The sequence below is a fragment of the Lucilia cuprina genome, chromosome 4, assembly GCF_022045245.1.
Source record: "Lucilia cuprina isolate Lc7/37 chromosome 4, ASM2204524v1, whole genome shotgun sequence".
In the NCBI taxonomy this organism is placed as follows: domain Eukaryota; kingdom Metazoa; phylum Arthropoda; class Insecta; order Diptera; family Calliphoridae; genus Lucilia; species Lucilia cuprina.
In genome coordinates, this window is record NC_060952.1 from 5,979,418 (window position 1) to 6,002,335 (window position 22,918).

The window sequence follows — 22,918 nt, forward strand, 5'->3', positions numbered from 1 at the left end:
GTTCTAGTTCAGTTCTAGTTCAGTTCTAGTTCAGTTCTAGTTCAGTTCTAGTTCAGTTCTAGTTCAGTTCTAGTTCAGTTCTAGTTCAGTTCTACTTCAGTCCTAGTTAACTGCTTTTCCTACAAATCCACTTGGTTACAAATGTGTACCCTTAAAGATAACAATGTTACAACAAACCGCCAACATGTTAAACCACATCATTTCCGCAACTGTGTTATGCATACGCAGGATATGCAGGCATTCAGCTGCGTATTTAATGCATCCTAAACTATGGTAACGTATTCTTTTCTCATACATCGTTCTACTGAAACTATTTCTGCCAATATACGTATATTTTTTTTTGTAAAATTCTGTCTGACCACCTTGTTTTGTTTAATTTGTTCAAGAGAGTCACATTGCAATCGCTAGTCCAATGGGGAGAACGACATGTTCTCTTACAACGAAAATATTTAATTTTTTTGGGGGATTTTTTATTTCCAAGTAAATTTGGCAGTAAACATACTTAGCAATAGCACATCCATTCCCGTTTTATATATGAATGTGAACTGCTGCCATGTAACTGGATTCCTAACATTGCAATATTTAAATTTGTTCATATTGTTGTTTGTTAAATTGTATAATGAAACAGATGTTATTCGAAAGTGTGAGGATTATGGAGTGGGAGTCAATATGGCTGCGTTTTATTGTAGTGTTTACTGCTAGATTTCTTTATACAGGTTGTTTTGCTTGTTTATATTTTTCGTATAAACGTATCGTTATTAAAACGGCAGTACATGACTAGTTATTGGACACAAATGTTTTTTAGATTTTTATTATCCATTTCGGATTCAAGATTGGTTGATAATTATTGTATGTGTTTTTTGAAACCATTTTAAATTGGCATTTAATAATGCATAGGTTTGCAAATATTTATAAACAATAGAGAAATTCTTGGTGTCTAATAAATTTATCACTTCCGAATCTATTAAAACCACCATCAACATGGGGATATAAGTACATATGTATGTACGTTGCCTTATACGGGGGGTTAAGGCTAATTAGGGACCGATCCTCATAAAATTTTCTAAAGGGAGTTTGGTTCCTATTAAAATCGTTTATGTCGAATTTAATCGCTACAGTTTTAAGCGGTAAATTAATTTTCTTAAATGGACTTTATATGGGGCAATTATGGAAAGAGAACTGAACAAAAGCTGAACTAGGGCTGAACTAGAACTGAACTAGAACTGAACTAGAAATGAATTAGAACTGAACTAGAACTAGAACTGAACCAGAACTGAACTAGAACTGAACTATTTGTAAGCTAAAGGTAGTCGGGCTTCGCTGAAATTTAATAATAAATCACTTCCAGTGTTAAACAACTTTTGTAAAGAAATTTATTTGGCAGCACCGATTACCATAATGTCAACAGCAACTGAAGGTCATTTAAGTTTTCAATTAAAGAGAATTTAATCTGGGGGAGAGTATAAAAAACCAACTTATAAAAAATAATACATTTGTATTTTTTTCTTTTTCGCCATTAACACTTTTTTTGCGATCGCACACAAAACCCTAACTAAATAACAACAAATGAAGAAAAAACGTCATAAATAAAATTATAATTAAGGCCGCCAAATGGCCTGCAGTTAAATAAAATTCAAACAAAATTAACTAACAGTTAAGAGAAAAAAATGTTTGACCAAGACCAATACAAAAAATGAGGTGGATACGGGGATGCATGCTCAAAATGGTTTGACAAACCCCTTTCCTTCTCATTCATATTGTGGTGGTAGATAAATTTTACAATTTATACATTTAAAGGAAGAAAGAAAAAATACCAACAACAAAACATAACTGTGAAATGAACAACAACAATAACTTAGCAAAAATCACACGGAAAGACAATTAGAAAGCCTGCAGTTAAATTTGACACAAATTAAAAAAAAAATAGAAATAAACAGAGACTGGAGACAAACAAAGCAGCAACAACAACAGCAAAATATGTAAAAACTGAAATGGACCAACATTAAAATTGAAAAGGAGTAGAGAAGGAGAAATGAGTTCTTGTGTTTACAATAAAGTTTTTGTTGTTATTCTCTCCCCAAAAACATAAAAAGGGCTATTTTCTGTTTTATATTTTTTTGTTTAGTGTCCTTTTTATTGTTGTTGTTAGAAGTGTGTGTGTGTGAGAAATAAAAATATATACATTTTTTAACAAATAAACAGCACAACATTTAAAACGACAAAGTTGTTATTATGCAAATTTTTCATTCAGTATTTTTTTTTATTTTTTTTATTTGTTGTTTGTTATATTTTTCATATTCAAAGGTATTTTGTTAAAATATGCCAGAAAGAAAAAAAATTGGAGACAATAATCATAAAAAGGGGGAAGTAACATTATGAAATGTGACTAACTGTCAGACGGACTGACTAGTGACTAAAAAAACGTTATGGTGCGTTCAAAAAATAAATAAAACAAAATGTTTAAACAAATAAATAAAAAGAACAATATCAAAAAAAAACTACTTTAAATCAGCAAAAATGTTAAATGTTCGTTTTTAGTTCAGAGATGGCGTTTAAACTAAAGCATAGGCTTTGTTAGCTTTAGACATTATGTACAGCAAAACAATTTTTCCGAAATTTGCTAAAGTGGAAAAAATTAATATATTTATATATAACGAAATATTTTTATAAAAGATTAAGGAATATATCAACACCCAGTTTTTTCTGCTTTGAACTTTAACAATCGGGCAAGAACGTAGGATTATATCTTGTTTTTGTGGTTAAAATAAATTTTGTATTTTTGTTGTCTGTAGTATGTTTTTCAGTGTCCTAGCCCCAAACTTTTTATATTTTTGTTATGTCCAAAAAAAGTGACGTAAAGTCAAATTTATATAAAAAGAAAAAAAGTTAACAAAGTATGAACAAAATAAATAGAAAGTCCTATTTATAAAAAGTGACTTAAAGTGGCTGCAAAATTAGCACAAAAAGCAAAGTTTACATTAAGTTGCACAACAAAAGAAATACAAATAAAAAACAACTAGTTTTTAAGGCTTTTCTTTTTAAAAGAAAATGGAAAATATTAAAGGAAACTAAATATGAAATCAAATTTTTGTTAGGCTTGTGAAAGAAATCTTCATTTGGAAAAAAAGAGATAAAGCAAAGTAGTTGCATTTTTGTGTTAAATGTTTTAACATCTTCAAAAAATTGCGCCAATATATAAAATTAAAATTACAGAATTTATACACTATATATATTGTATACTTGAATCCTTTTTCAACTCTTTTCGTACTAAATTAAAAAATTTAAACCCAAAACAAGCTTAAATTAAATATTTCGTACTTAAACGTTCCGATTTTGATTGTTTTGGAACAACTTAAGTTTAAGCTTAGAGCAAGTTATTTAGTTAGTTGTTTAGTTAGTTTTTTTACTTAGATAGTTAGTTAGTTAGCTAGCTAGCTAGTTAGTTAGTTAGTTAGTTAGTTATGAAATATTGAACTTTCTACACCACTGTAGTGGGGTAGGGTTTTATACGTTTGTGCTGATTGCAACACCCAAAAATATGTCCGTCTGTCCGTCTGTATGTCTCTCTGTCTGTGTGTCAATGCCAACCTTGTGCGCACGCTACTGGTCACAATTTTTAAGATAATTTGATGAAATTTGGGAAATACTCTTTTTTTGGTTCAAGGACGAACGCTATAGAAAATGGTTCAAATCAGTCCCCCATAGAACCGTGCCTCCCGAATCGGGCTTTTAGGCTCATAATTACGTTAAATATTCTATTAAACAATAAATGACACTACTAATTTTTATAGTGATTGGCCTCATTTGACCCTAGCCCTCATTTTTAGTTTTATACAACATCTACAACTATGTAGAAGTTTGTAAAACTTTAACAATTTTCTCTAAAACTTTGTCACATACTGCCTTTAAAATTATCAAAAGTTCATCTAAATCTATAAAATATTCAAATCACTCAACCTACGATTATCTATTGCCAAACACTTTGTATCCTTTTTTTCCTTTAAAAAATAACATATTTTAAAATTCTAAAGAAAACTAAACAAAATCTAAAGAATACTTATTTTTTTTTGTCCAATACCTATTATATCATTTTCATTTCAAAAACCCCAAATAAACAAAAACCTTTACAAAGGACAAATAAAATTATAAAATGTTTTTGTTAATAGATTTTTTTTTCTAAGGGTCAATTGTAATTTTCTTGTTACATTTCTTTCATCTGTTTGTTTATTATCATTATTTTTACTGTAATAGCAACAAGAAATTATTTATAATTTACCTTGTACTCACTGGTAGCTAACATTTTAGTCCATTTTTCTTGCTTAAGCCGCATAGTCTTCATTATGTAATTCCATAAGAATTCCAGCCTTTCGTCCACCTTTTCCTTCTTTTTCTCCTCTTCGGCCATTACGCTAAATTAGTCGACGTTTATTGTCGTTTAAGTGAGTAACACGCTTACACAAATGTTATTTCTGCAGAAAAACAAAATCTTTGAATCCTTGACAATTGTTGTTAAACGTTTAATATTCTTCGATAATTTGGTTTCTTTTCTCTGTTTTTTTCCTTTTATGGTTGAGCTTTAATCTCTTTGTGCGTAAAAAATATTAAGAGCAAAATCAAGGCGTTCAAAAATGTTTGTTATTGTTGCAAGTTAAGCGGCTTATGTGACAATAACTGTCAGCTTAATAGAAAAAAATAAAATTAATAAAAATTTATTTAATATTTGTCTGTCAGACAAAAAAAAAAAAAACGTTTTGAAACCTAGCAAAAGAATCTTTGTTTAGAAAACTTACCAATTTTGGCATTCGTCTATAGTGGCGACCAACACAAAAAACCCAATTTAATATTGGGATTTAAAGTGATTTTGGTTTTTTGTATCCTTTTTATCCTGTTTTATTTTTTATATCTTTAGACAGTTAAGGATTTATATAGCGTAAGAATAGCACTAAATGCGTCTAGTTTTATATTGAATTATTTTTTTTTTGTAAAAGTGAATTTTTCTTAAATGTCACAGAAAATTTAATTTACCTAGATTTATTTATCATTTTTTTTAACAAAAAGTTTATGTTTAGATTGACCATGGTATATTTAGCAAGGTAGTCTCGTCGCTACAACAAATACAATAATACAAAAACAACAGGCATTTTGTTATTGTAAAATAGGCCAAACTGTCAAAAAATGTGTGTGTGGAATAGAAAAACAGTAAATAAACACAACAGAAATTTGCGATTTTTGTTTTAAAAATTTAAAATAAGAACTGAAAGAATAAGAAATGTCTTTATTCGCATCCATGTTTACGTAAATAAGTGTCCGGAATATTGAATATCGTAAAATTTAGCGTTCAGCTTTTGTGGTTGTTAATGCATTTTAACATCAAGTCATGATTTTTTAGATAAATGTAAGTAACAATTTCAGATAAAGCATAACAGATTGATAATTTTTCCATAATTTCTCTGAATTAGCTTCATCTGCATAACAAGTCTAAAGTAATTCTAAAACTGTAGGTAAGAATGTGAGTGCATCTGTTATCAAGCGTCCCTAAAACTTTTACAGAGGTATCGAACTTCGTTGATTAAATTGGTGGTTTATACAAAGGTCGCTTCTATATAGATTTTACAGAACCAGTTCCTGGGATGCTCTTTAATTTAAAATTATCATCGCCAAACTAGAACAGATAAAAGTAGGTAAATTGCATGCGTGCTATGTTTGTCACACAAACATAGGTCACGTTAAGTCTTAACTCCGGGTACATAAAAGCAATGAGTGCCACATTGAAGTCACACACAATATTATTATTCTCCAATCTTCATTATTTTAAATTAATTTAATTGAATTAATAAAAAATATAAAACTTAAATTTATTTTTTACAATATTTCACAATTATTTTGAAAGATTTTTCAAATTCAAATAATTTCAAAATTTTCCATAGTAACGTAAACAAACATTTTGACAAATTGGCCTTAAGCAGCTGATAATCAGCTGTGCTGATGAGTATACCTTCTTAATCTACCTTGAGATTGACATTTATGTATTTGAAGTTGTTTTTTGTTTAACAAATAAGCATCAACAGGTTGTTTGTAAGTGGTTGTTTTTAATTAAAAAAGGAAATTGAAAACATAACAACATTGTTGTATATATATTTTTGTATTTAAAAACCCTAAAAGGGTGTTACATGTATCTTAAATTTTCAAGTATAACATAGCCCTATATAACAAAAGACGTTTTAAAAATATGTTGTAAATATTGTAATATTGAACATTGTCGTAATTTTTTAAGACCATAAAACTGTTTTTGCTTAAAACTATCTTATATGATTATATGTTCCTTTGCCTACCAATGGTAGAAAGTATTTTCAATTTGATGTTTTTCCTTTTTACTCTAACGTTATCGTTTAGTAGTCTATAATCTTGTCTATAGTCTAATCAAGTTTATAGTATATAGGTATATATATATAGTCTATAATTATAGTATATGGTCTATAATTTAGTCTAAAGTCTAGTCTATAGTCTAGTCTATAGTCTAGTCTATGGTCTAGTCTATAGTCTAGTCTATAGTCTAGTCTATAGTCTAGTCTATAGTCTAGTCTATAGTCTAGTCTATAGTCTAGTCTATAGTCTAGTCTATAGTCTAGTCTATAGTCTAGTCTATAGTCTAGTCTATAGTCTAGTCTATAGTCTAGTCTATAGTCTAGTCTATAGTCTAGTCTATAGTCTAGTCTATAGTCTAGTCTATAGTCTAGTCTATAGTCTAGTCTATAGTCTAGTCTATAGTCTAGTCTATAGTCTAGTCTATAGTCTAGTCTATAGTCTAGTCTATAGTCTAGTCTATAGTCTAGTCTATAGTCTAGTCTATAGTCTAGTCTATAGTCTAGTCTATAGTCTAGTCTATAGTCTAGTCTATAGTCTAGTCTATAGTCTAGTCTATAGTCTAGTCTATAGTCTAGTCTATAGTCTAGTCTATAGTCTAGTCTATAGTCTAGTCTATAGTCTAGTCTATAGTCTAGTCTATAGTCTAGTCTATAGTCTAGTCTATAGTCTAGTCTATAGTCTAGCCTATAGTCTAGTCTATAGTCTAGTCTATAGTCTAGTCTATAGTCTAGTCTATAGTCTAGTCTATAGTCTAGTCTATAGTCTAGTCTATAGTCTAGTCTATAGTCTAGTCTATAGTCTAGTCTATAGTCTAGTCTATAGTCTAGTCTATAGTCTAGTCTATAGTCTAGTCTATAGTCTAGTCTATAGTCTAGTCTATAGTCTAGTCTATAGTCTAGTCTATAGTCTAGTCTATAGTCTAGTCTATAGTCTAGTCTATAGTCTAGTCTATAGTCTAGTCTATAGTCTAGTCTATAGTCTAGTCTATAGTCTAGTCTATAGTCTAGTCTATAGTCTAGTCTATAGTCTAGTCTATAGTCTAGTCTATAGTCTAGTCTATAGTCTAGTCTATAGTCTAGTCTATAGTCTAGTCTATAGTCTAGTCTATAGTCTAGTCTATAGTCTAGTCTATAGTCTAGTCTATAGTCTAGTCTATAGTCTAGTCTATAGTCTAGTCTATAGTCTAGTCTATAGTCTAGTCTATAGTCTAGTCTATAGTCTAGTCTATAGTCTAGTCTATAGTCTAGTCTATAGTCTAGTCTATAGTCTAGTCTATAGTCTAGTCTATAGTCTAGTCTATAGTCTAGTCTATAGTCTAGTCTATAGTCTAGTCTATAGTCTAGTCTATAGTCTAGTCTATAGTCTAGTCAAGTCTATAGTTAACATTAGATTAACAACTTTATAAAAATTAAAATTTTTTAATCGAAATCGTTTTTAATAACCAAAATAATTTTCAAAATTTCAAAAATGGAATTAACATTTAAACATTTTTCTTTGTTTTAAATTTATGCAATAGATTTCTCGTTTTACTCTTTAAAACTTTAATCCTCTTCCCTTTTACAGCCTTCGTAATTGTACCATCGATAGATGTTTTAACCGCACTATGATTACTTGCATCTTTCTTAAATTTCGATTTCTTTTTATTGGTTTTTTTCGAACTAGCAATTGGATTTTTGATAAAACTACCTTGAATCTTTTTGCTCGAATTTAAAACATTTGATGGCATTTTCTTTACATGATGATGATGATGTTTTGCAGTTGCTGCAACTTTCTGTGCTTTAAGACTTAGGTGATTAGACTTTGTAAGTCTTTTAGCATGTTTAGTACTTAATTTGGCCAGTTTTGTTTTCGATTTAATATTGTTGAGTCCAAATGCTTTAGCTGCTTCTACTATAGAATCAAAATTACCAAATATTTTCATGATACTCTTATTTACATACTGCAGATATTGCAGGGAAGAGTTACAAACATTACAGTTATTGCTGGCATTATAGTTGGTTCGTATAAGACTTTCTAGGTAGAGGAAATTTTTTGCCATATTTTCACAATGTGGACATTTGCAAATGGTTTGTTTGAAATTATTCGTAGAATTTTCCAAAGTTTCTTCGGTTTTATATAAATCCAATTTCGGTTCGATATTGGTTTTTGAGTTTTGTGGCACCGTATAGAAGGGATTTGCTGACACTTCTTCGCCCAGTCCAATCAATTTGTTGAACACTGAAATTTTGTTATTTATATTATCTCTCATATTTTTTTGGGGTTTCAATAATTTTTTTTTAATTTGTTTTTATTTTTAGAACTAATTTGATTATTAATTCAAAGAAGTTTTTTTTGTTAAATGAAAAGGCTTTGTTTACAAGGTTCTTTTGTAATTTCTTTAATATAATCCTATAGATAGCGGAATATATTATTTGCTAAAATACATTCTCTGAAGACCCCAGATATTTTCGGAACATAGATCTTCAACAATTATTTTCGAGAAGCATATGTTAAATGTTGCAACATCCTGCAATTGTAGTCTTGTTTAATCTTTTTTTTTTTAAGATAAAACAATTGTCCTGTAAGTTTACTATTCATTCACATTTTATTATGTTTTATCAACTATCTACATTGTACACACATATATCTATGTGTATGTATGTTTACTTTTCTAAGCTCTTCTCTTCTTGTCTCTGTCAACAGTTTCTCAAATGAACAGTGTGTGTTTTAGTAGTAATTCTCATGTGCATAAAAGTGGTTGTGAGTTGACAAGCGATGACGTGAAAATGTAATTGCCTTCATCAGGTTTGAACTTTCCAACAACCGCACAGAAATAGATAAATGTTCACTCATACTCATGTGACAATAAAACCGGTAGTTTTGTTTAGGACTCTAAAAGTGATAGTTTTCCGCTAAATGAGCATTTTTTGGAATATGTTTTGAAATTTATAAAGAAGGATTACAAATTACTTAATACATTCCTAGTAATCTAACGTTTTGCTCATTTCACTCCAGCTCTGTCGGGTACTTATAAATACGTGCAACTGTGAATATTTGAGTAATTATATTTGTTTTTTTATTGTATATATATACAAACATATAACAGTATTAGTAATACTCTTAATATGCGAATGTGTGTTTTTGTATATAACAGTTGTAAATCTCTAAGGAGTAGTGTGTGTATCAGCAGCCAGCAATCATTTAAATAGTATTTTATCTTTATTTCTGATTTTTTTCCCAAACATTTTCTATTTGCATGTTTTGCTCAATTAATCTTTGGTTCCATTTTCATTTCCTCTTCAATGTTCTTGTCTTTCTCTATTTTATTACTATTCGTTTCATTTTGTTTTCCAGTTTACTTTTTTGTTCTATTTCTATTTTTCATTTAATGTTTAATAGTTTCTTAAATATGGGTGGTGTTAGTGGTGTATCATCATCAACATCACATCCTCATCATGATGAGTATACCATACATTTAAATATTGTTCAAGAAAATTAAATGTTGCAAAGTTTTTTTTTTCAGTAGTTGCTCATACATTTTTACCACACAGAAAAATATCTACTTTTTCATTTATTTAACAACAATGCATTGTTACAATTGAATGACCTTTTCAACCATTTGAATGCCATTGATCTAGATTCATTTTGAAAATTTAACTATTGAAAAATTACATCTAGAAATGCATGGAAAAATACTTGGTTTAGAAATCTAAGGGTATTTTGTATATAAAATGCTAATTATTTATTTGATTTTGTGGTTAGCAAAATAAGATAAGAGGAAGTAAATTAAGTACATACACATATACATACGTAGGTAGAGTATATGTAATGGAAGGTAATTTATAAAGAAATTCTTAGAAGGAGCGAATGAGTTTGGCTTATTAGGATTTAGATTAGATTTTATTAAATTAAAAACATTTTTAAATTTTGGTAAATTGTAATTAAGGTAATGTAATCATTTCCAGCATGAGTCATGAGTTGTTAGTTTTTGGAAGAGTATCATGCCAATCAATAGAATATCTTGCAAAAGGAGCCATGAAAAAGGAAATAGGAAATAATAAATCTGATAAACTAACTAACTAACTAACTAACTAACTAACTAACTAACTAACTAACTAACTAACTAACTAACTAACTAACTAACTAACTAACTAACTAACTAACTAACTAACTAATTAAGTAAGTAAGTAAGTAAGTAAGTAAGTAAGTAAGTAAGTAAGTAAGTAAGTAAGTAAGTAAGTAAGTAAGTAAGTAAGTAAGTAAGTAAGTAAGTAAGTAAGTAAGTAAGTAAGTAAGTAAGTAAGTAAGTAAGTAAGTAAGTAAGTAAGTAAGTAAGTAAGTAAGTAAGTAAGTAAGTAAGTAAGTAAGTAAGTAAGTAAGTAAGTAAGTAAGTAAGTAAGTAAGTAAGTAATTAATTAATTAATTAATTAATTAATTAAGTAACTAACTAACTAACTAACTAACTAACTAACTAACTAACTAACTAACTAGCAAACTAACTAACTAACTAACCAACTAAGTAACCAACTAACTAGCTAACTAACTAACTAACTAACTAACTAACTAACTAACTAACTAACTAACTAACTAACAAACTGACTAACTAACTAACTAACTAACTAACTAACTAACTAACTAACTAACTAACTAACTAACTAACTAACTTACTAACTAACTAAGTAAGGCCCATATATCAGCCGTTATGTACAAAACCTCTTTTTTTGGTTAACAGCAAGTAAAAATATTCCTTAATTCAGGAAATAAAAGAAATTCTTTATTATTAAAAAAATAATAAAAAATAATCGCTGGTGTAGCCTGTCATATGTTCCACCATGGTAGGCTTTTTTGATGAGTTTTTTCTATAAAAAAACTTAATATTCTTGACATTTGTTCCAGAATTATGAACTAACGGAATAAGTCTCTTAATTCATTTCGGACATTGTGAACTAGTGTTAAAAAAAATTAAAAACATTTTTTTTGCCTAATATTTCTTAACTTTATAAATTCAATGAACAAAATACATTTTTTTTTCAACAAATACTTATTGCATACTTCATCTTCTTCTTTGCCTTACTATAGATCAATTTGTAAATCAAGCAACAATCTAAATGAAAACCACAAAAATAATTTAGGTCATCAATACCAAATTACAGTAAATAGAAATATCTAAGATACAACTGGGTCACAAAAATCAAACCACTAATTCGTTTTAGCTTTAAGTAACCAAACAAATACCTTAAGAATTCGAAATGTTTTTTTTTAAGAAACTCGTATAAAAACCTTTAAAAGAAGTAAGTATTTGTAAACGTTTAAATTTCTGTCAAGTAGTTTACTAGGCCAAGGTTTTTCTAATAGTTCGTTCTTAGATGGTAAACGGATATTTTTTATTTTGGTCAAATAAACTGTTGTAACCCACATTTATCAGTGAATTTTTGTAGGTTTCTTGAAAAAAAAAAAAAAAACACAAATAAATTCCCCTACAGTATAAGGAAATGGCGAAAATAAAAAAGAAATAATAAAACAAAAACAAAATCAGCACATATGGACAGCACACACTGGGAAAATTGTTACCGGAACTTAAATGACCTACAAACAACAACTAAGGAGTTCAACACATTTTGGACGCACGACAAATTAACATTGATTTGTTTTTAGTTCTTTTTTTTCTACAGAGAACTGAGATTTAGACCTACACATATTTATTATACATATTATATGAATAAAGGAGGGGAACAGGAACAGCTTAAGTAAATTATGGTAAAATGAGTTTATAGTGTTTTTGTGTGTTCCCTTTACAAATTAATACAAATTGAATATAATTGAAGGTCTGGCTTTTTTTTCCTTTTTCTTTATGTATATTTATTATTTGAGTAAATGCTTCAACACCCTCCTCATAAAATGGACATAAATCATGACAGAAGTTATTAAGTGTGATTGAAAATGTTTTAATTTTTAAGATTTTTTGTAGTAGAAAGGAAAGAAAATAACATTATTTAGGTTAAGCACTTTTATTTCCTAATTAGGTTTTTATATTTCTTCTTAGATTCTCTTTTAATAGCAAAAGCGTATCGAACATTGTAATTGAAGATTAAGCAGTAATTATTGTTATGTATGTCGAATAAGCGTATGTAATGTGCCCATTACTTAGCTTAAAAGCTATGTTATCTCAAGAATTGAAGGAAATGTGCGAGGCTTTATAGTTCTAAAAAAACGAATTTTATAAGTAGTTAGATAGATAGATAGATAGATAGATAGATAGATAGATAGATAGATAGATAGATAGATAGATAGATAGATAGATAGATAGATAGATAGATAGATAGATAGATAGATAGATAGATAGATAGATAGATAGATAGATAGATAGATAGATAAATAGTTGTTTCTTTTGCAATAAATTTAAATTTAAAGTTTCTTTTCATGTTTTTGAATCTGTTTTTAAAACATTTTATTACATCAATTAAAACAATATTAAACTTTAAAATAACATTTTATAGTACATTTAAATAGTAAGTGCAATTGTTAAATATCGATAAATAAATGGAAAATGCTATCGGAAGCTAGATGCAAATTGCCAGTAAAAAACACTATTTGACGAAAATGTCTACATTAATATGTATTTGTATATTTATTTAAATTAAATAAATATGTATGATTGAATATAGAAATGTTTTATGTGTTTCAGAACATGTACATAATATGTAAATAAATACTTGTTTTACATATATAAACTACTTCAAATATAAATGCATTGCTCTAAACACACACGCACACAGATGCAAACATACATATATTTGTGTATATAATATATGTGTGTATTTGTTTGAAAAATATTTGTTAAAAACATATAAACACTTCATTCTGGGCATTAACTTAGATTTTATTTAGAATTCACAAACACCAACACATAAACATTAATTTTTACACAAACATACATAACTTAGTATGTATGAATGGGTGTTTGTATTTAAGTTTGTGTTTATATGTAAATTACATTATAACATCATTTTAAATGAGTGTTAATGGATTTATGCCAAGTTTTATTTTTATTTGGTTTTGTAGATTGTGGTCAGCAGCAGCAGGCAAATGTTACGTTGCATATACATAAATACATACTATTCTTATGTGTATTAGTAAGTATGTTTGTATCTATATGTGTTTTTGTTTAAATGTCTACACAATGTTTATTGTGGTTTTTAGACTCCATAGTTATTATGGGTCATATAATGTATGTATTTGTGAGAACTTGCATAAAAGTTTAAAAAGTTATTAAATATTAAAGTTTTATTTTCTCTCTTCATTTGTCTGTAAGTTGTAAGGTGTAGCAATAACGTTTGTTTGTTTTTCTACTGTTTGCTTGGAATATTAATTAAAGTCTAAATGTGGTAAAATATGTAGTTGCAGCTCAAGTGGAAAGAGAAAATCTTTCTCAAAGCAGATTTATAATTTATAAGTACATTTTAGTATAATACTCTTAGAATTAATTATAACTCATTTTCATTAACACTTTAAGTATAATATTTATGCTGTTCTTACAATTACTTAACAAGGATATTTATTTAAGTAATTTCTAGTAAATTCAACTTAAACATAATTCTTTGTTCATTTGTTAAAGTTTAACAATGTTAAGAAAAAAATGCTTAAAAACTCATTTAATATTTCTGAAAATAAAATGTTTATAACATTTTTTTACTCATTTTACATAGAACCCTGTTAACTGTTAAGATTTTTCTTGTTTATTTCAATTTAAAAAGTTAAATATTTGACCTCATGTTACACTTGCACTTAAAGTCATTTTGAAATGAGTCAAAGTGTTTATGATTATTTTTGTGTAAAACCTTAAAGTATGCAACATTTCGTGTTACTAAAATCGAAGAAAACAAATCAAGAATTGTGGAAAATCCACTAAATGAAAGTGAAATTTATTTTCCATGTTTCTTTAAAAGCCATTGTTTTAGTTTTTTTCTAAGGGTAAAATCCATTTATTTTTCTAAAGCAAGTAAATGTGTAAAAATATGTATACACTTTTATAAAAATAGAAGAAAAAAACTACTACATATGCATCTGATTCATTTATATACCTACATATGTACGTTTGTATTTGTAATAGTTTCGAAAAGGAATTTACACTACAAATGATAGAGATAATGTAACAATAGTTGTGAAAAAGAATATTTTTCCATTGACTTTAAAATAATTCGTTCATAAGACATTTCTAGTTTTCCTAAAATATTGGGAAAGGTTTCCTGATGAGCTGGCTTAAGCAACCGGCGAAATGCGCATAGGAACTAGCTTCCCCACCATCAATACATTACAGTGAAATTATCTAAAAATTGGGACTGAAAGCACGATAAGAAACTCTTTAACTTATTTGAAAAAATGTCTCCTCTTTTTTAATATAAGAGAAAATTTCTCGAATTTTTTCTATAGTTTCTATAAAGGAATTCACTTTTTTATGAAGTATAATTTTTTCCGAAAATTTTCTATGAAATAGTAAATTTTCCAAAAGGATTTTTTTTCAAATTTCTTAAAGACTTTCTGTAAATGAGATAATTTCCCGAACGTTTTCTATAAAAGAGACAATTTTCTACACTGAAAATAATCCATTCTTAACTTTACGAACTTCTATTTTCGTAATATTTACAAAAATATTATTTAATAAACCCTTTTCTATTTTTACGAAAACCTTTCGTAATATTTTTTTCTTAAATTTTAGCGGAAATAAACATAATGATATTAATTATATTATGATTAAATAAAACTACAACATTTTTATAAAATTTAAGAAAAAGTATAATATTATTCTCGAATTATTTTCATAAAAAAATTGAAAATTCGTGTGGAGAATAATTTTGAACTAAAATTAGAAAATTTATTTTAAAATGAACAAAAATGTTTGAATAAATTAATATTTTGTAAATTTTAGCATATTCATTCAAAATTCCCTTTTTTCAATTTATGTAAATTAATTTTTTTTAAGAATATTTTGCATTATACTAAAATATTTCGTACAATTTCGTATATATTACGAAAGAATTTCGTGGTGCGAAACAACGAACGATTCATACAATGTACGACATTTTTCGTATATATTAGGCATGGATTTTTTTCATATTTTTAGAAACTTTTCAATAAAAAATGTCTAAAGAAGAGAATATTTCCCAAAGAGACAATTTTCTGGACAAGAGAATTTTTTTTAATAGAAAATTTTCCAAAAACTTTCTAAATAAGAGAAAATTTCTTACATTTTCTATAAAATATTTTTTTTTTTTTTGTAAAAAGAACACTTCTCGAACATTTTCTATAAAAAATAACATTTTAAAAAATTTTCTATAAAAGAGAAAATTTTTAAAAATAGAAAAATAGAAAATTTTCCAAAAACTTTCTAAATAAGAGAAAATTTCTTACATTTTCTATAAAATATTTTTTTTTTGTAAAAAGAACACTTCTCGAACATTTTCTATAAAAAATAACATTTTTAAAAATTTTCTATAAAAGAGAACTTTTGGAAATTTTTCAATAAAAGGGAAAAGGAGACAATTTTCTGGACAAGTATAATTTTTTCCGAAAATATTCTATGAAAGAGTAAATTTTCCAAAAGGAAATTTTTTAAAAATTTCTTAAAAACTTTCTGTAAATGAGATAATTTCCCGAACATTTTCTATAAAAGAGACAATTTTTGATACATTTTTTTGTAAAATAGAACATATTTTTAAATTTTCTATAGAAGAGAACATTCAATAAAAAATGTCTAAAGAAGAGAATATTTCCCAAAGAGACAATTTTCTGAACAAGAGATTTTTTTAATAGAATATTTTCCAAAAAAATTTCTACACAAAAGGAAATTTCCTACATTTTCTATAAAAGAGAAAATTTCTACAATAATTATCTCTAAAATAGAAAATGTATACAATAATTCTAAAAGAAAGGATATAGTATGAAGGAGAAGTTATACCATAAAAAAACAAGTTGTATAAAAACATTCTATAAAAGACAAAATTTTTCTCGAAAACTTTTTATAAAGAAAAAAATCTCGAAATATTTTTATAAAAGGGAAATTTCCAAAAATTTTTCTATTAAAGAGAAATTTATCGAAAAAGAGAAAATTTGCTATAAAACAGGAAAATTCCCGAAATTTCTATTTAAAAGAAATCTTTCCCGAAAATTATATATGAAAAAAATTCCACAAATTTTCTAAAAAATATTAAAAAAATGAGAAAATTTGCTATCTAAGAGAAGAATTTCCGAATATTTTATATTTAAAAGAAAAAAATCAAATCAAAAAAACTCTTAATAAATATCTTAAAAAAAATAATATATTTTATTAAAAATTCATATAAAAAAATATTAATAACAATTTTAATGTGAATTAAAGGAAAATTTTCCACAGAGTGGGAAAGGCCTAGGTAAAAGCCATATTCAATTATTGCTCAATATAAAGTCACAATTCAGTAGGCACAAATTTCAATATCAGACGGCAGGTAATAGTAATAGCTGGAGCTAAAGCCGCAGCAGCAGCAGTTGAGTTGAGCATTTACATATTAAGCGATTACGTTGTTTGAGTTTATTTACATACATTTAGGAGTGAGACAGGTGTATTAAAGTGTTGAGTGTGTGTGTGTGTGATATAGAGGTATTGTGTTGAATGTATATGGCATGTAAAATGATTAGTCGACGAACTAACAGCCCAACCGCCAACTAGGCAGCTAGTCAGTCAAGTGAAGAAAGTAGTACAATCGTTGAATTCTATAGTTTTTTTTAGTGTTTTGAATTTCTGTGTTTTGGTATTGGGGTCAACTTCGTTTTTTTGTAGGTTTTCACTCTAGATTTTCTTGAAGTTGTTGTTGTTTTTTGTTTGTTACTATTGTTGTTGTTTTTTTAAGAGTGTAATGAAAAAAAACCGTCTCTGTCGCAATGTTGGCCAAACAAAAATAAAAATAAAAACCAAAAAATACATAAAAAAAGTGGTAACTAGATTTCGTTTTTCACTTTCATTTATTAATGTTGATGGTATTTGTATTTTTACTTTCCCATAATTTTTTTTCTATTTTTATTTTATTGTGTTCGGAGTCAATTTTTAGACCCTGTTGAACGTAAACCCCAAAGTCCTTTAGTTGAAATAAGTGTGTATTTTTATTTTCTCGAATATACATATGTATGTGTGCATGTATTTGTTACCAATAGTAGAAGCCACAAAATTGAAATGAGTGCAACTAAACAATAATAATAAAAAACACGTCACCTCCTGACGTTCAGGCCCCCTTCTGTCATAGTTATAAAAAGACTTTGGTTTTTACATAAAAAAACGCAAAAAAGTATAATTCCTTAAGTTGTGTTGTACAAGCGACCAACAAAACTGAAATAATAATAAAATAAAAATACAAAAAAACAAAAAGAAAAAAAACGTAAACTTCGAGACCCCTAAGGTATAGAATTAAATAGTTTTGCGGTCAGTTTGATTTTGATTCTTTGGTGAAAACGTGCTTCATTTTTACACTTTTTGATTATAACTTTTCGACTAAACTAAAGTTGATGTTTTCTTCTTGTTGGATTTTTTTCTCAAAATGTTTATTTTTTGCTTAGCAAATGTTAAAGGAAAAATAATAAAATAAATAATAAAGCTTAATTTTAGTTTATGAAACAAAAAAATAAATACCAAACTACCTGCCATAATACGACAAAAGCAAAAAAAAATAAATTAAAAAGTTTTTTTTTTCTAGTGAAACTTATTTAAATTTATAACACAAAAAAAGTCATGCAAACAGGATTTTGTTATTTATAATTTTATAACAAATTTGCTATCCCTAAAAGGTAAAATTTTATAAATAAATTTGTTTATTATTGCATAAATTAAGAAATTTTTATAAATATTTCTAAAATTTCCGGTATTTTATTTCGTTACTTATTGTTGTAAACAACTATAAGTTTATTTAAGTATTTCAAATAATTTATATTTATTTTGTTTAATGTTTAATTAGCATATTTTTTGTTGTAACTTTTTTTCTTGTGTTAACTTTTCTGCTTGTCTCTTATGGAAATCAAAAATTGTTTAATCCAAAGAAAATTGTACAATTTTAAATAAATTTAATAATTTTATGCTTTAAAATTTGTTCTTTAAACCTTTTGTTAATGTTTATGACTAAGATCCTTTAAGAACATGTCACAAGTATTAAGGAAATTTGAAAAATGCCAGAAAACTTAACTTTTAAATTTAAACAAATTAAAGACTTTTTGTGGTTTAAAAAAAAATAAATAAATTATGAGATTTAATATTTAAAACATTTTGTTATTAAGCAAAATTATTTAAGAGAATAAAATTTTTACATCATAAAATATTCTTATGAAATTTTATTTAAAAATCAATCTTACTTCATAAAGTGTAATGAAATTGAAATAAGAACTTTCTCACATTCCATTTCTTTAAAAAATGTAATTACAATTTGGAAAAAAAGATAATTTCCAAGTGTGACTCCAACTCAAGTATGGATGAACATTCAATTTATAAGACACACCGACAAAGTTTAAAATACTTATACTTTTATTAAACTTATACTTTTATTAAATCTCACTAACTCCTTATCTGACTTCAAGTTTGCTTCATCATATCTGGGATTTAAAATATCGTGACCTGAAGTTAGAAAAAATGCTATCCATGTCTCTTTTTGAAATTTATAAAAGCTCCAAGAAAACTTTATTTATGAATTGTTGTATGCCCAAATAAAAGCACATTCTGTCACCTTGAAAATGGCGTTTTTTTTCAAACTTTAGAACATGATATCTCAAACCTTAGATGTAATGGAGAAAAATTAATTTTGGCAAAACATTTTTACACGAATACGTTAAACAAATTCTATATAATAGTAATACCAGAACAAATTTATTTGCTGTGAACATATTTTTTTAAATACATATTCGAAAAAAAATTTTCACAAAATATATTTAGGTACTGTTTCTCGATAGCGCTTTGATTTAAAATATTATTTGTATTTTGTTATTGTAACAAAATACATTTCAAATTTTTACTCAAAGTACTCGCACGTTATCTTGAAACTATACATTAATATTTTTGTAAAATAAACAAAAATTTTTTTTTCAAAAAATGTTTTAAAAATTCTACTGAATACCTAGTTGGTTAGGAAGGGTGATGTATATACATCTGATTCGAAGAAATACACCTTAACCTCTGTCGGGTCTGTTGTGCGCTCCTTAACCATTGCTTTAGGTGGAATTCAAACTTAACCACCTCCGGTATATCAGACAAAAACACTAACGCCCTTATTTACAAAGAAAATTTTTATTTTATAAACAGTTTATAAATTAGATTTTGTATGGAAATTTTGTTTTATAAGGTTAAGGTTCAATATTGAAAATCTACGAAAGTCCACTTTCAATAAGTTTGATTTTATGATTCTAGTGTCAACACTACAGAAAATTAAAAAAAAAACATTGAAGAAAAAAAGTATCTAAAAATACTCTATTTTAAATTTTCATTCACTCAAGTCCCTCACTGTTAGCTTTATGTATCTATGATAATTATAAAAAAACCTAAAAGGCACCAGTTGAGAAACGACTATCAATTACCCCTTTTATTATTATTATTAAAGAAAACTAAAAAAGTACCAGTCCAAGAACGAAAAGTACCTTGAAGTCCCCTTTTAAAGATTCTCATGTACTTTATGCCGTAGATGCGTAATTTCGTTTTTCTAGGCTCAGTTTTAAAGAAAACTCCAAAAGTACCAGTCGTAGCATATAATGGTACCAAAAGGTCCCCTTTTATAGATTCTCATTTACTCTTTTATAGATTCTCATTTACTTCAGACCCTAAATGCTTAATTTCATGTTTCTACGTTTAATAAAAAAAATCAAAAATTATATGCCCAAGAACGAAAAAGTACCAATCAGTTAACTATTATAGATTCTTAATTACTCCAAGATTTACATGCTTAATTTCATGTTCCTAGGTTTAATTTAAAACAAAATATAAAAAAGTACCAATTTTAGAATAAAAAAGTAAAAAAAAAAAACATATAAGTTGCTACTTAATATCCCATTAGCATATTAAGTGTTTTTAAATTCAAAAAATGTGTATTGTTTGTGAAAAGTACCAAAAATAGCTAGAATCGTCCACCTGCAATCTTCGGAAATTCAAAAAAGTACTAAATTCATATTAAATAAAGTTATGAAGGAGTCTAAAATATTTGTAAAAAGAAGTGAACATTCACTTCATTAAAAGATACATGGGGTGCAAAACAAGTACCAAAATACAGTTTTTACCTGTTGTTCCTTGTAGGGCCGATTTTGAAAAAGTACCAGACACCTATCTGTTTATTTTTTTAAATGAACGACTATAAGTTTTAAACTTTTTTATATCTCTTTTAGTTTAGGAGATTAAGAAGTTACCTGTTTACCAAGTTTTATCCAGTAAACATTTAAATTTACAAAAATCTCCTCTTAGTGGATCTATTTGGTGGAAAACAAAACTGCTGTCCAAATTTTAGCTCTTTAGCTGCTACTGTTAAGGTTTTGCGATGATGAATAGTTAAGTTAGAACATTTAAATCACGTAGCAGAATAAGAGCGTAAATACAATTTTTGCTAAAAATTAATATAAAAATATAAGTATATGAGCTATTATCAAAATTTTTTAGTTCCTTTGATATTGAATTTAATTGTTAATAACTTTGGTAAGAATAAAATAAGGTTATATACACAAGACTTCCAGCCTAAAAATTGTAAAATTATAAAACTCTAGCTTTTCATTTCTAAACTCTGTTGGTTTTGGAAGTTTACAAAATCAAAAAAAGTCTTTGTAAATAGCCTTACACATTGGGCACAATTCGTTATTGTACTAACTAAAGACACTTTGGAAATAAAGTCTTTACAAGCTTATTCGTGTAACATCACTTAACGTATTAGAACTTGCTCGTTGAAATATTATTTTTAATAATTTTTCTATAATATTTAGGTGAAAACCCGTAAGGGTTTTCTTTGTAAAATATTATTGAAATAAATATTTCACAATTCTTAGCAATTTATTAAAATCCAACAAATAAACATATTAGGTAATTCTCCTCCTAATAATCCAGGATAATAATAGCTATTACCTAATGGCCAGTCAGCTAATCTCTTCACAATAGTATCATACAGTTAAATGCCAATCAATATTGTTTTTTCATATTATTTTAAAATTTTATTTTTAACTCAGGTAATTTTGTGTAATAGGTCAGGGATATGAGTTTTTTTCCTATTTACGAGTAGTTTTCTACATTATAAACTAACTACTTTAAACAATTTTTACTACTTGTGTTCATCATTAAAATGCTAAAACTAAATGTAAAACGAATGAGAAAAAAGAATCTACATACATATTTATTTATGTACGTAGTTGAACTTTTAAGTATTTTTCTATTTTATTTCAGTTTAAAGTTGAAAATCTAATAAATAAAGCTAAAAGTCATTTGAAATGAAAATGCGAATGGTTATCTGTATATGTATGTGCCACATTTATGTATATGTCTAAAAGCAGAGTACTGGCTAAAGGAAACCCCAACCTGTCTTCGACATTTTGGTATTTTTGTTCAAGGGGTTTATTAAAAGGGGAAGTTAAGCTAATGTTAACATTTGAAATGATTTAAATTCATCATGTAAAATGAGAAACAGAAACTCTACATAAAATTATTAAGGATTCAGAACATTATTCTATATTTTTATTTTTACTCATAAGGTTATACTTCCCCTTTAAATACCTTTGGATTTCTACATTTATTTGGTTTTAAGTGTCTATTTTCACATATCAGAGTTTGTGTACGTTGTCAGAATAGTTATGTCGGTGTTTAAAGGAATATTTCTTTTTAGTCTTTTTAATTATATGTATGTATATCCATATCTGCTATTCATACTTATAACTACTTAAATATGTGTGTGCTTTTTTAATGGTCATAATGTATATTTAAAGTTTTTTTTATATTTTCCTTTTAGTTTTTAGTTTTTTTCCTGTTTTGGCATTATATTTAAAACCTTTAATTAATTAAACTGATTATATAATGTTGAAAAATTAAGAGCAAAAATAAAAGTTAAAAAAGTTTTTCGTTTGAGAATTTTTCTGATTTTTTACATACGTACTTGTTAATGTGTATGTATTATTCATTATAAGTTTCTTTTTTATTTCTAATCAATTATGGTAAACTTTCCTTTTTTAATATATATTTTAAGCTTTTAACTGTATGTGTCTGCAGGTTAGCTAAAATCTAAAAACAACCTAAACAGAAGTATCTAGTAAGTAGGTTGACATATTGTATAAATTTGTTTTGCTTGTAAGTTTTTTTCGGTAAATTATAAATATTCATTCTTAAAAGAAAATAAGTAACAGTTGAGAAAGAGAGCTATAGATAGATTATAGACTAGACTAAAGACTTATCTATAGACTAGACTTTAGACTAGATCATAAACTAACAATAGACAAGACTGTTAACTAGACTATAGACTAGACTATAGACTAGACTATAGACTAGACTATAGACTAGACTATAGACTAGACTATAGACTAGACTATAGACTAGACTATAGACTAGACT

General features: G+C 26.8%; 3 protein-coding genes across 3 annotated transcripts in view; 1 reads left to right on the forward strand and 2 right to left on the reverse strand.

The window, feature by feature from the left end:
- LOC111675651 (dynein beta chain, ciliary) overlaps window positions 1–4,952 on the reverse strand; it is a 36,292-nt gene extending 31,340 nt beyond the window's left edge. The window contains exons 1-2 of the mRNA XM_023436443.2: window positions 4,791–4,952; window positions 4,277–4,678 (exon numbers count right to left, since the gene is read on the reverse strand). Coding sequence (XP_023292211.2) covers window positions 4,277–4,405 — 129 coding nt within the window. The 5' untranslated portion in view covers window positions 4,406–4,678; window positions 4,791–4,952. The remainder of the gene's footprint in view (window positions 1–4,276; window positions 4,679–4,790) is intronic.
- LOC111675688 (ankycorbin) overlaps window positions 1–22,918 on the forward strand; it is a 187,425-nt gene that overhangs the window by 30,116 nt on the left and 134,391 nt on the right. The gene's annotated exons all lie outside the window — the stretch shown is intronic.
- The window catches only part of LOC111675689, a 49,303-nt gene continuing 31,042 nt past the window's right edge, over window positions 4,658–22,918 (reverse strand). Inside the window, exons 2-3 of the mRNA XM_046949929.1 lie at window positions 7,928–8,583; window positions 4,658–4,678 (exon numbers count right to left, since the gene is read on the reverse strand). Coding sequence (XP_046805885.1) covers window positions 4,658–4,678; window positions 7,928–8,583 — 677 coding nt within the window. The remainder of the gene's footprint in view (window positions 4,679–7,927; window positions 8,584–22,918) is intronic.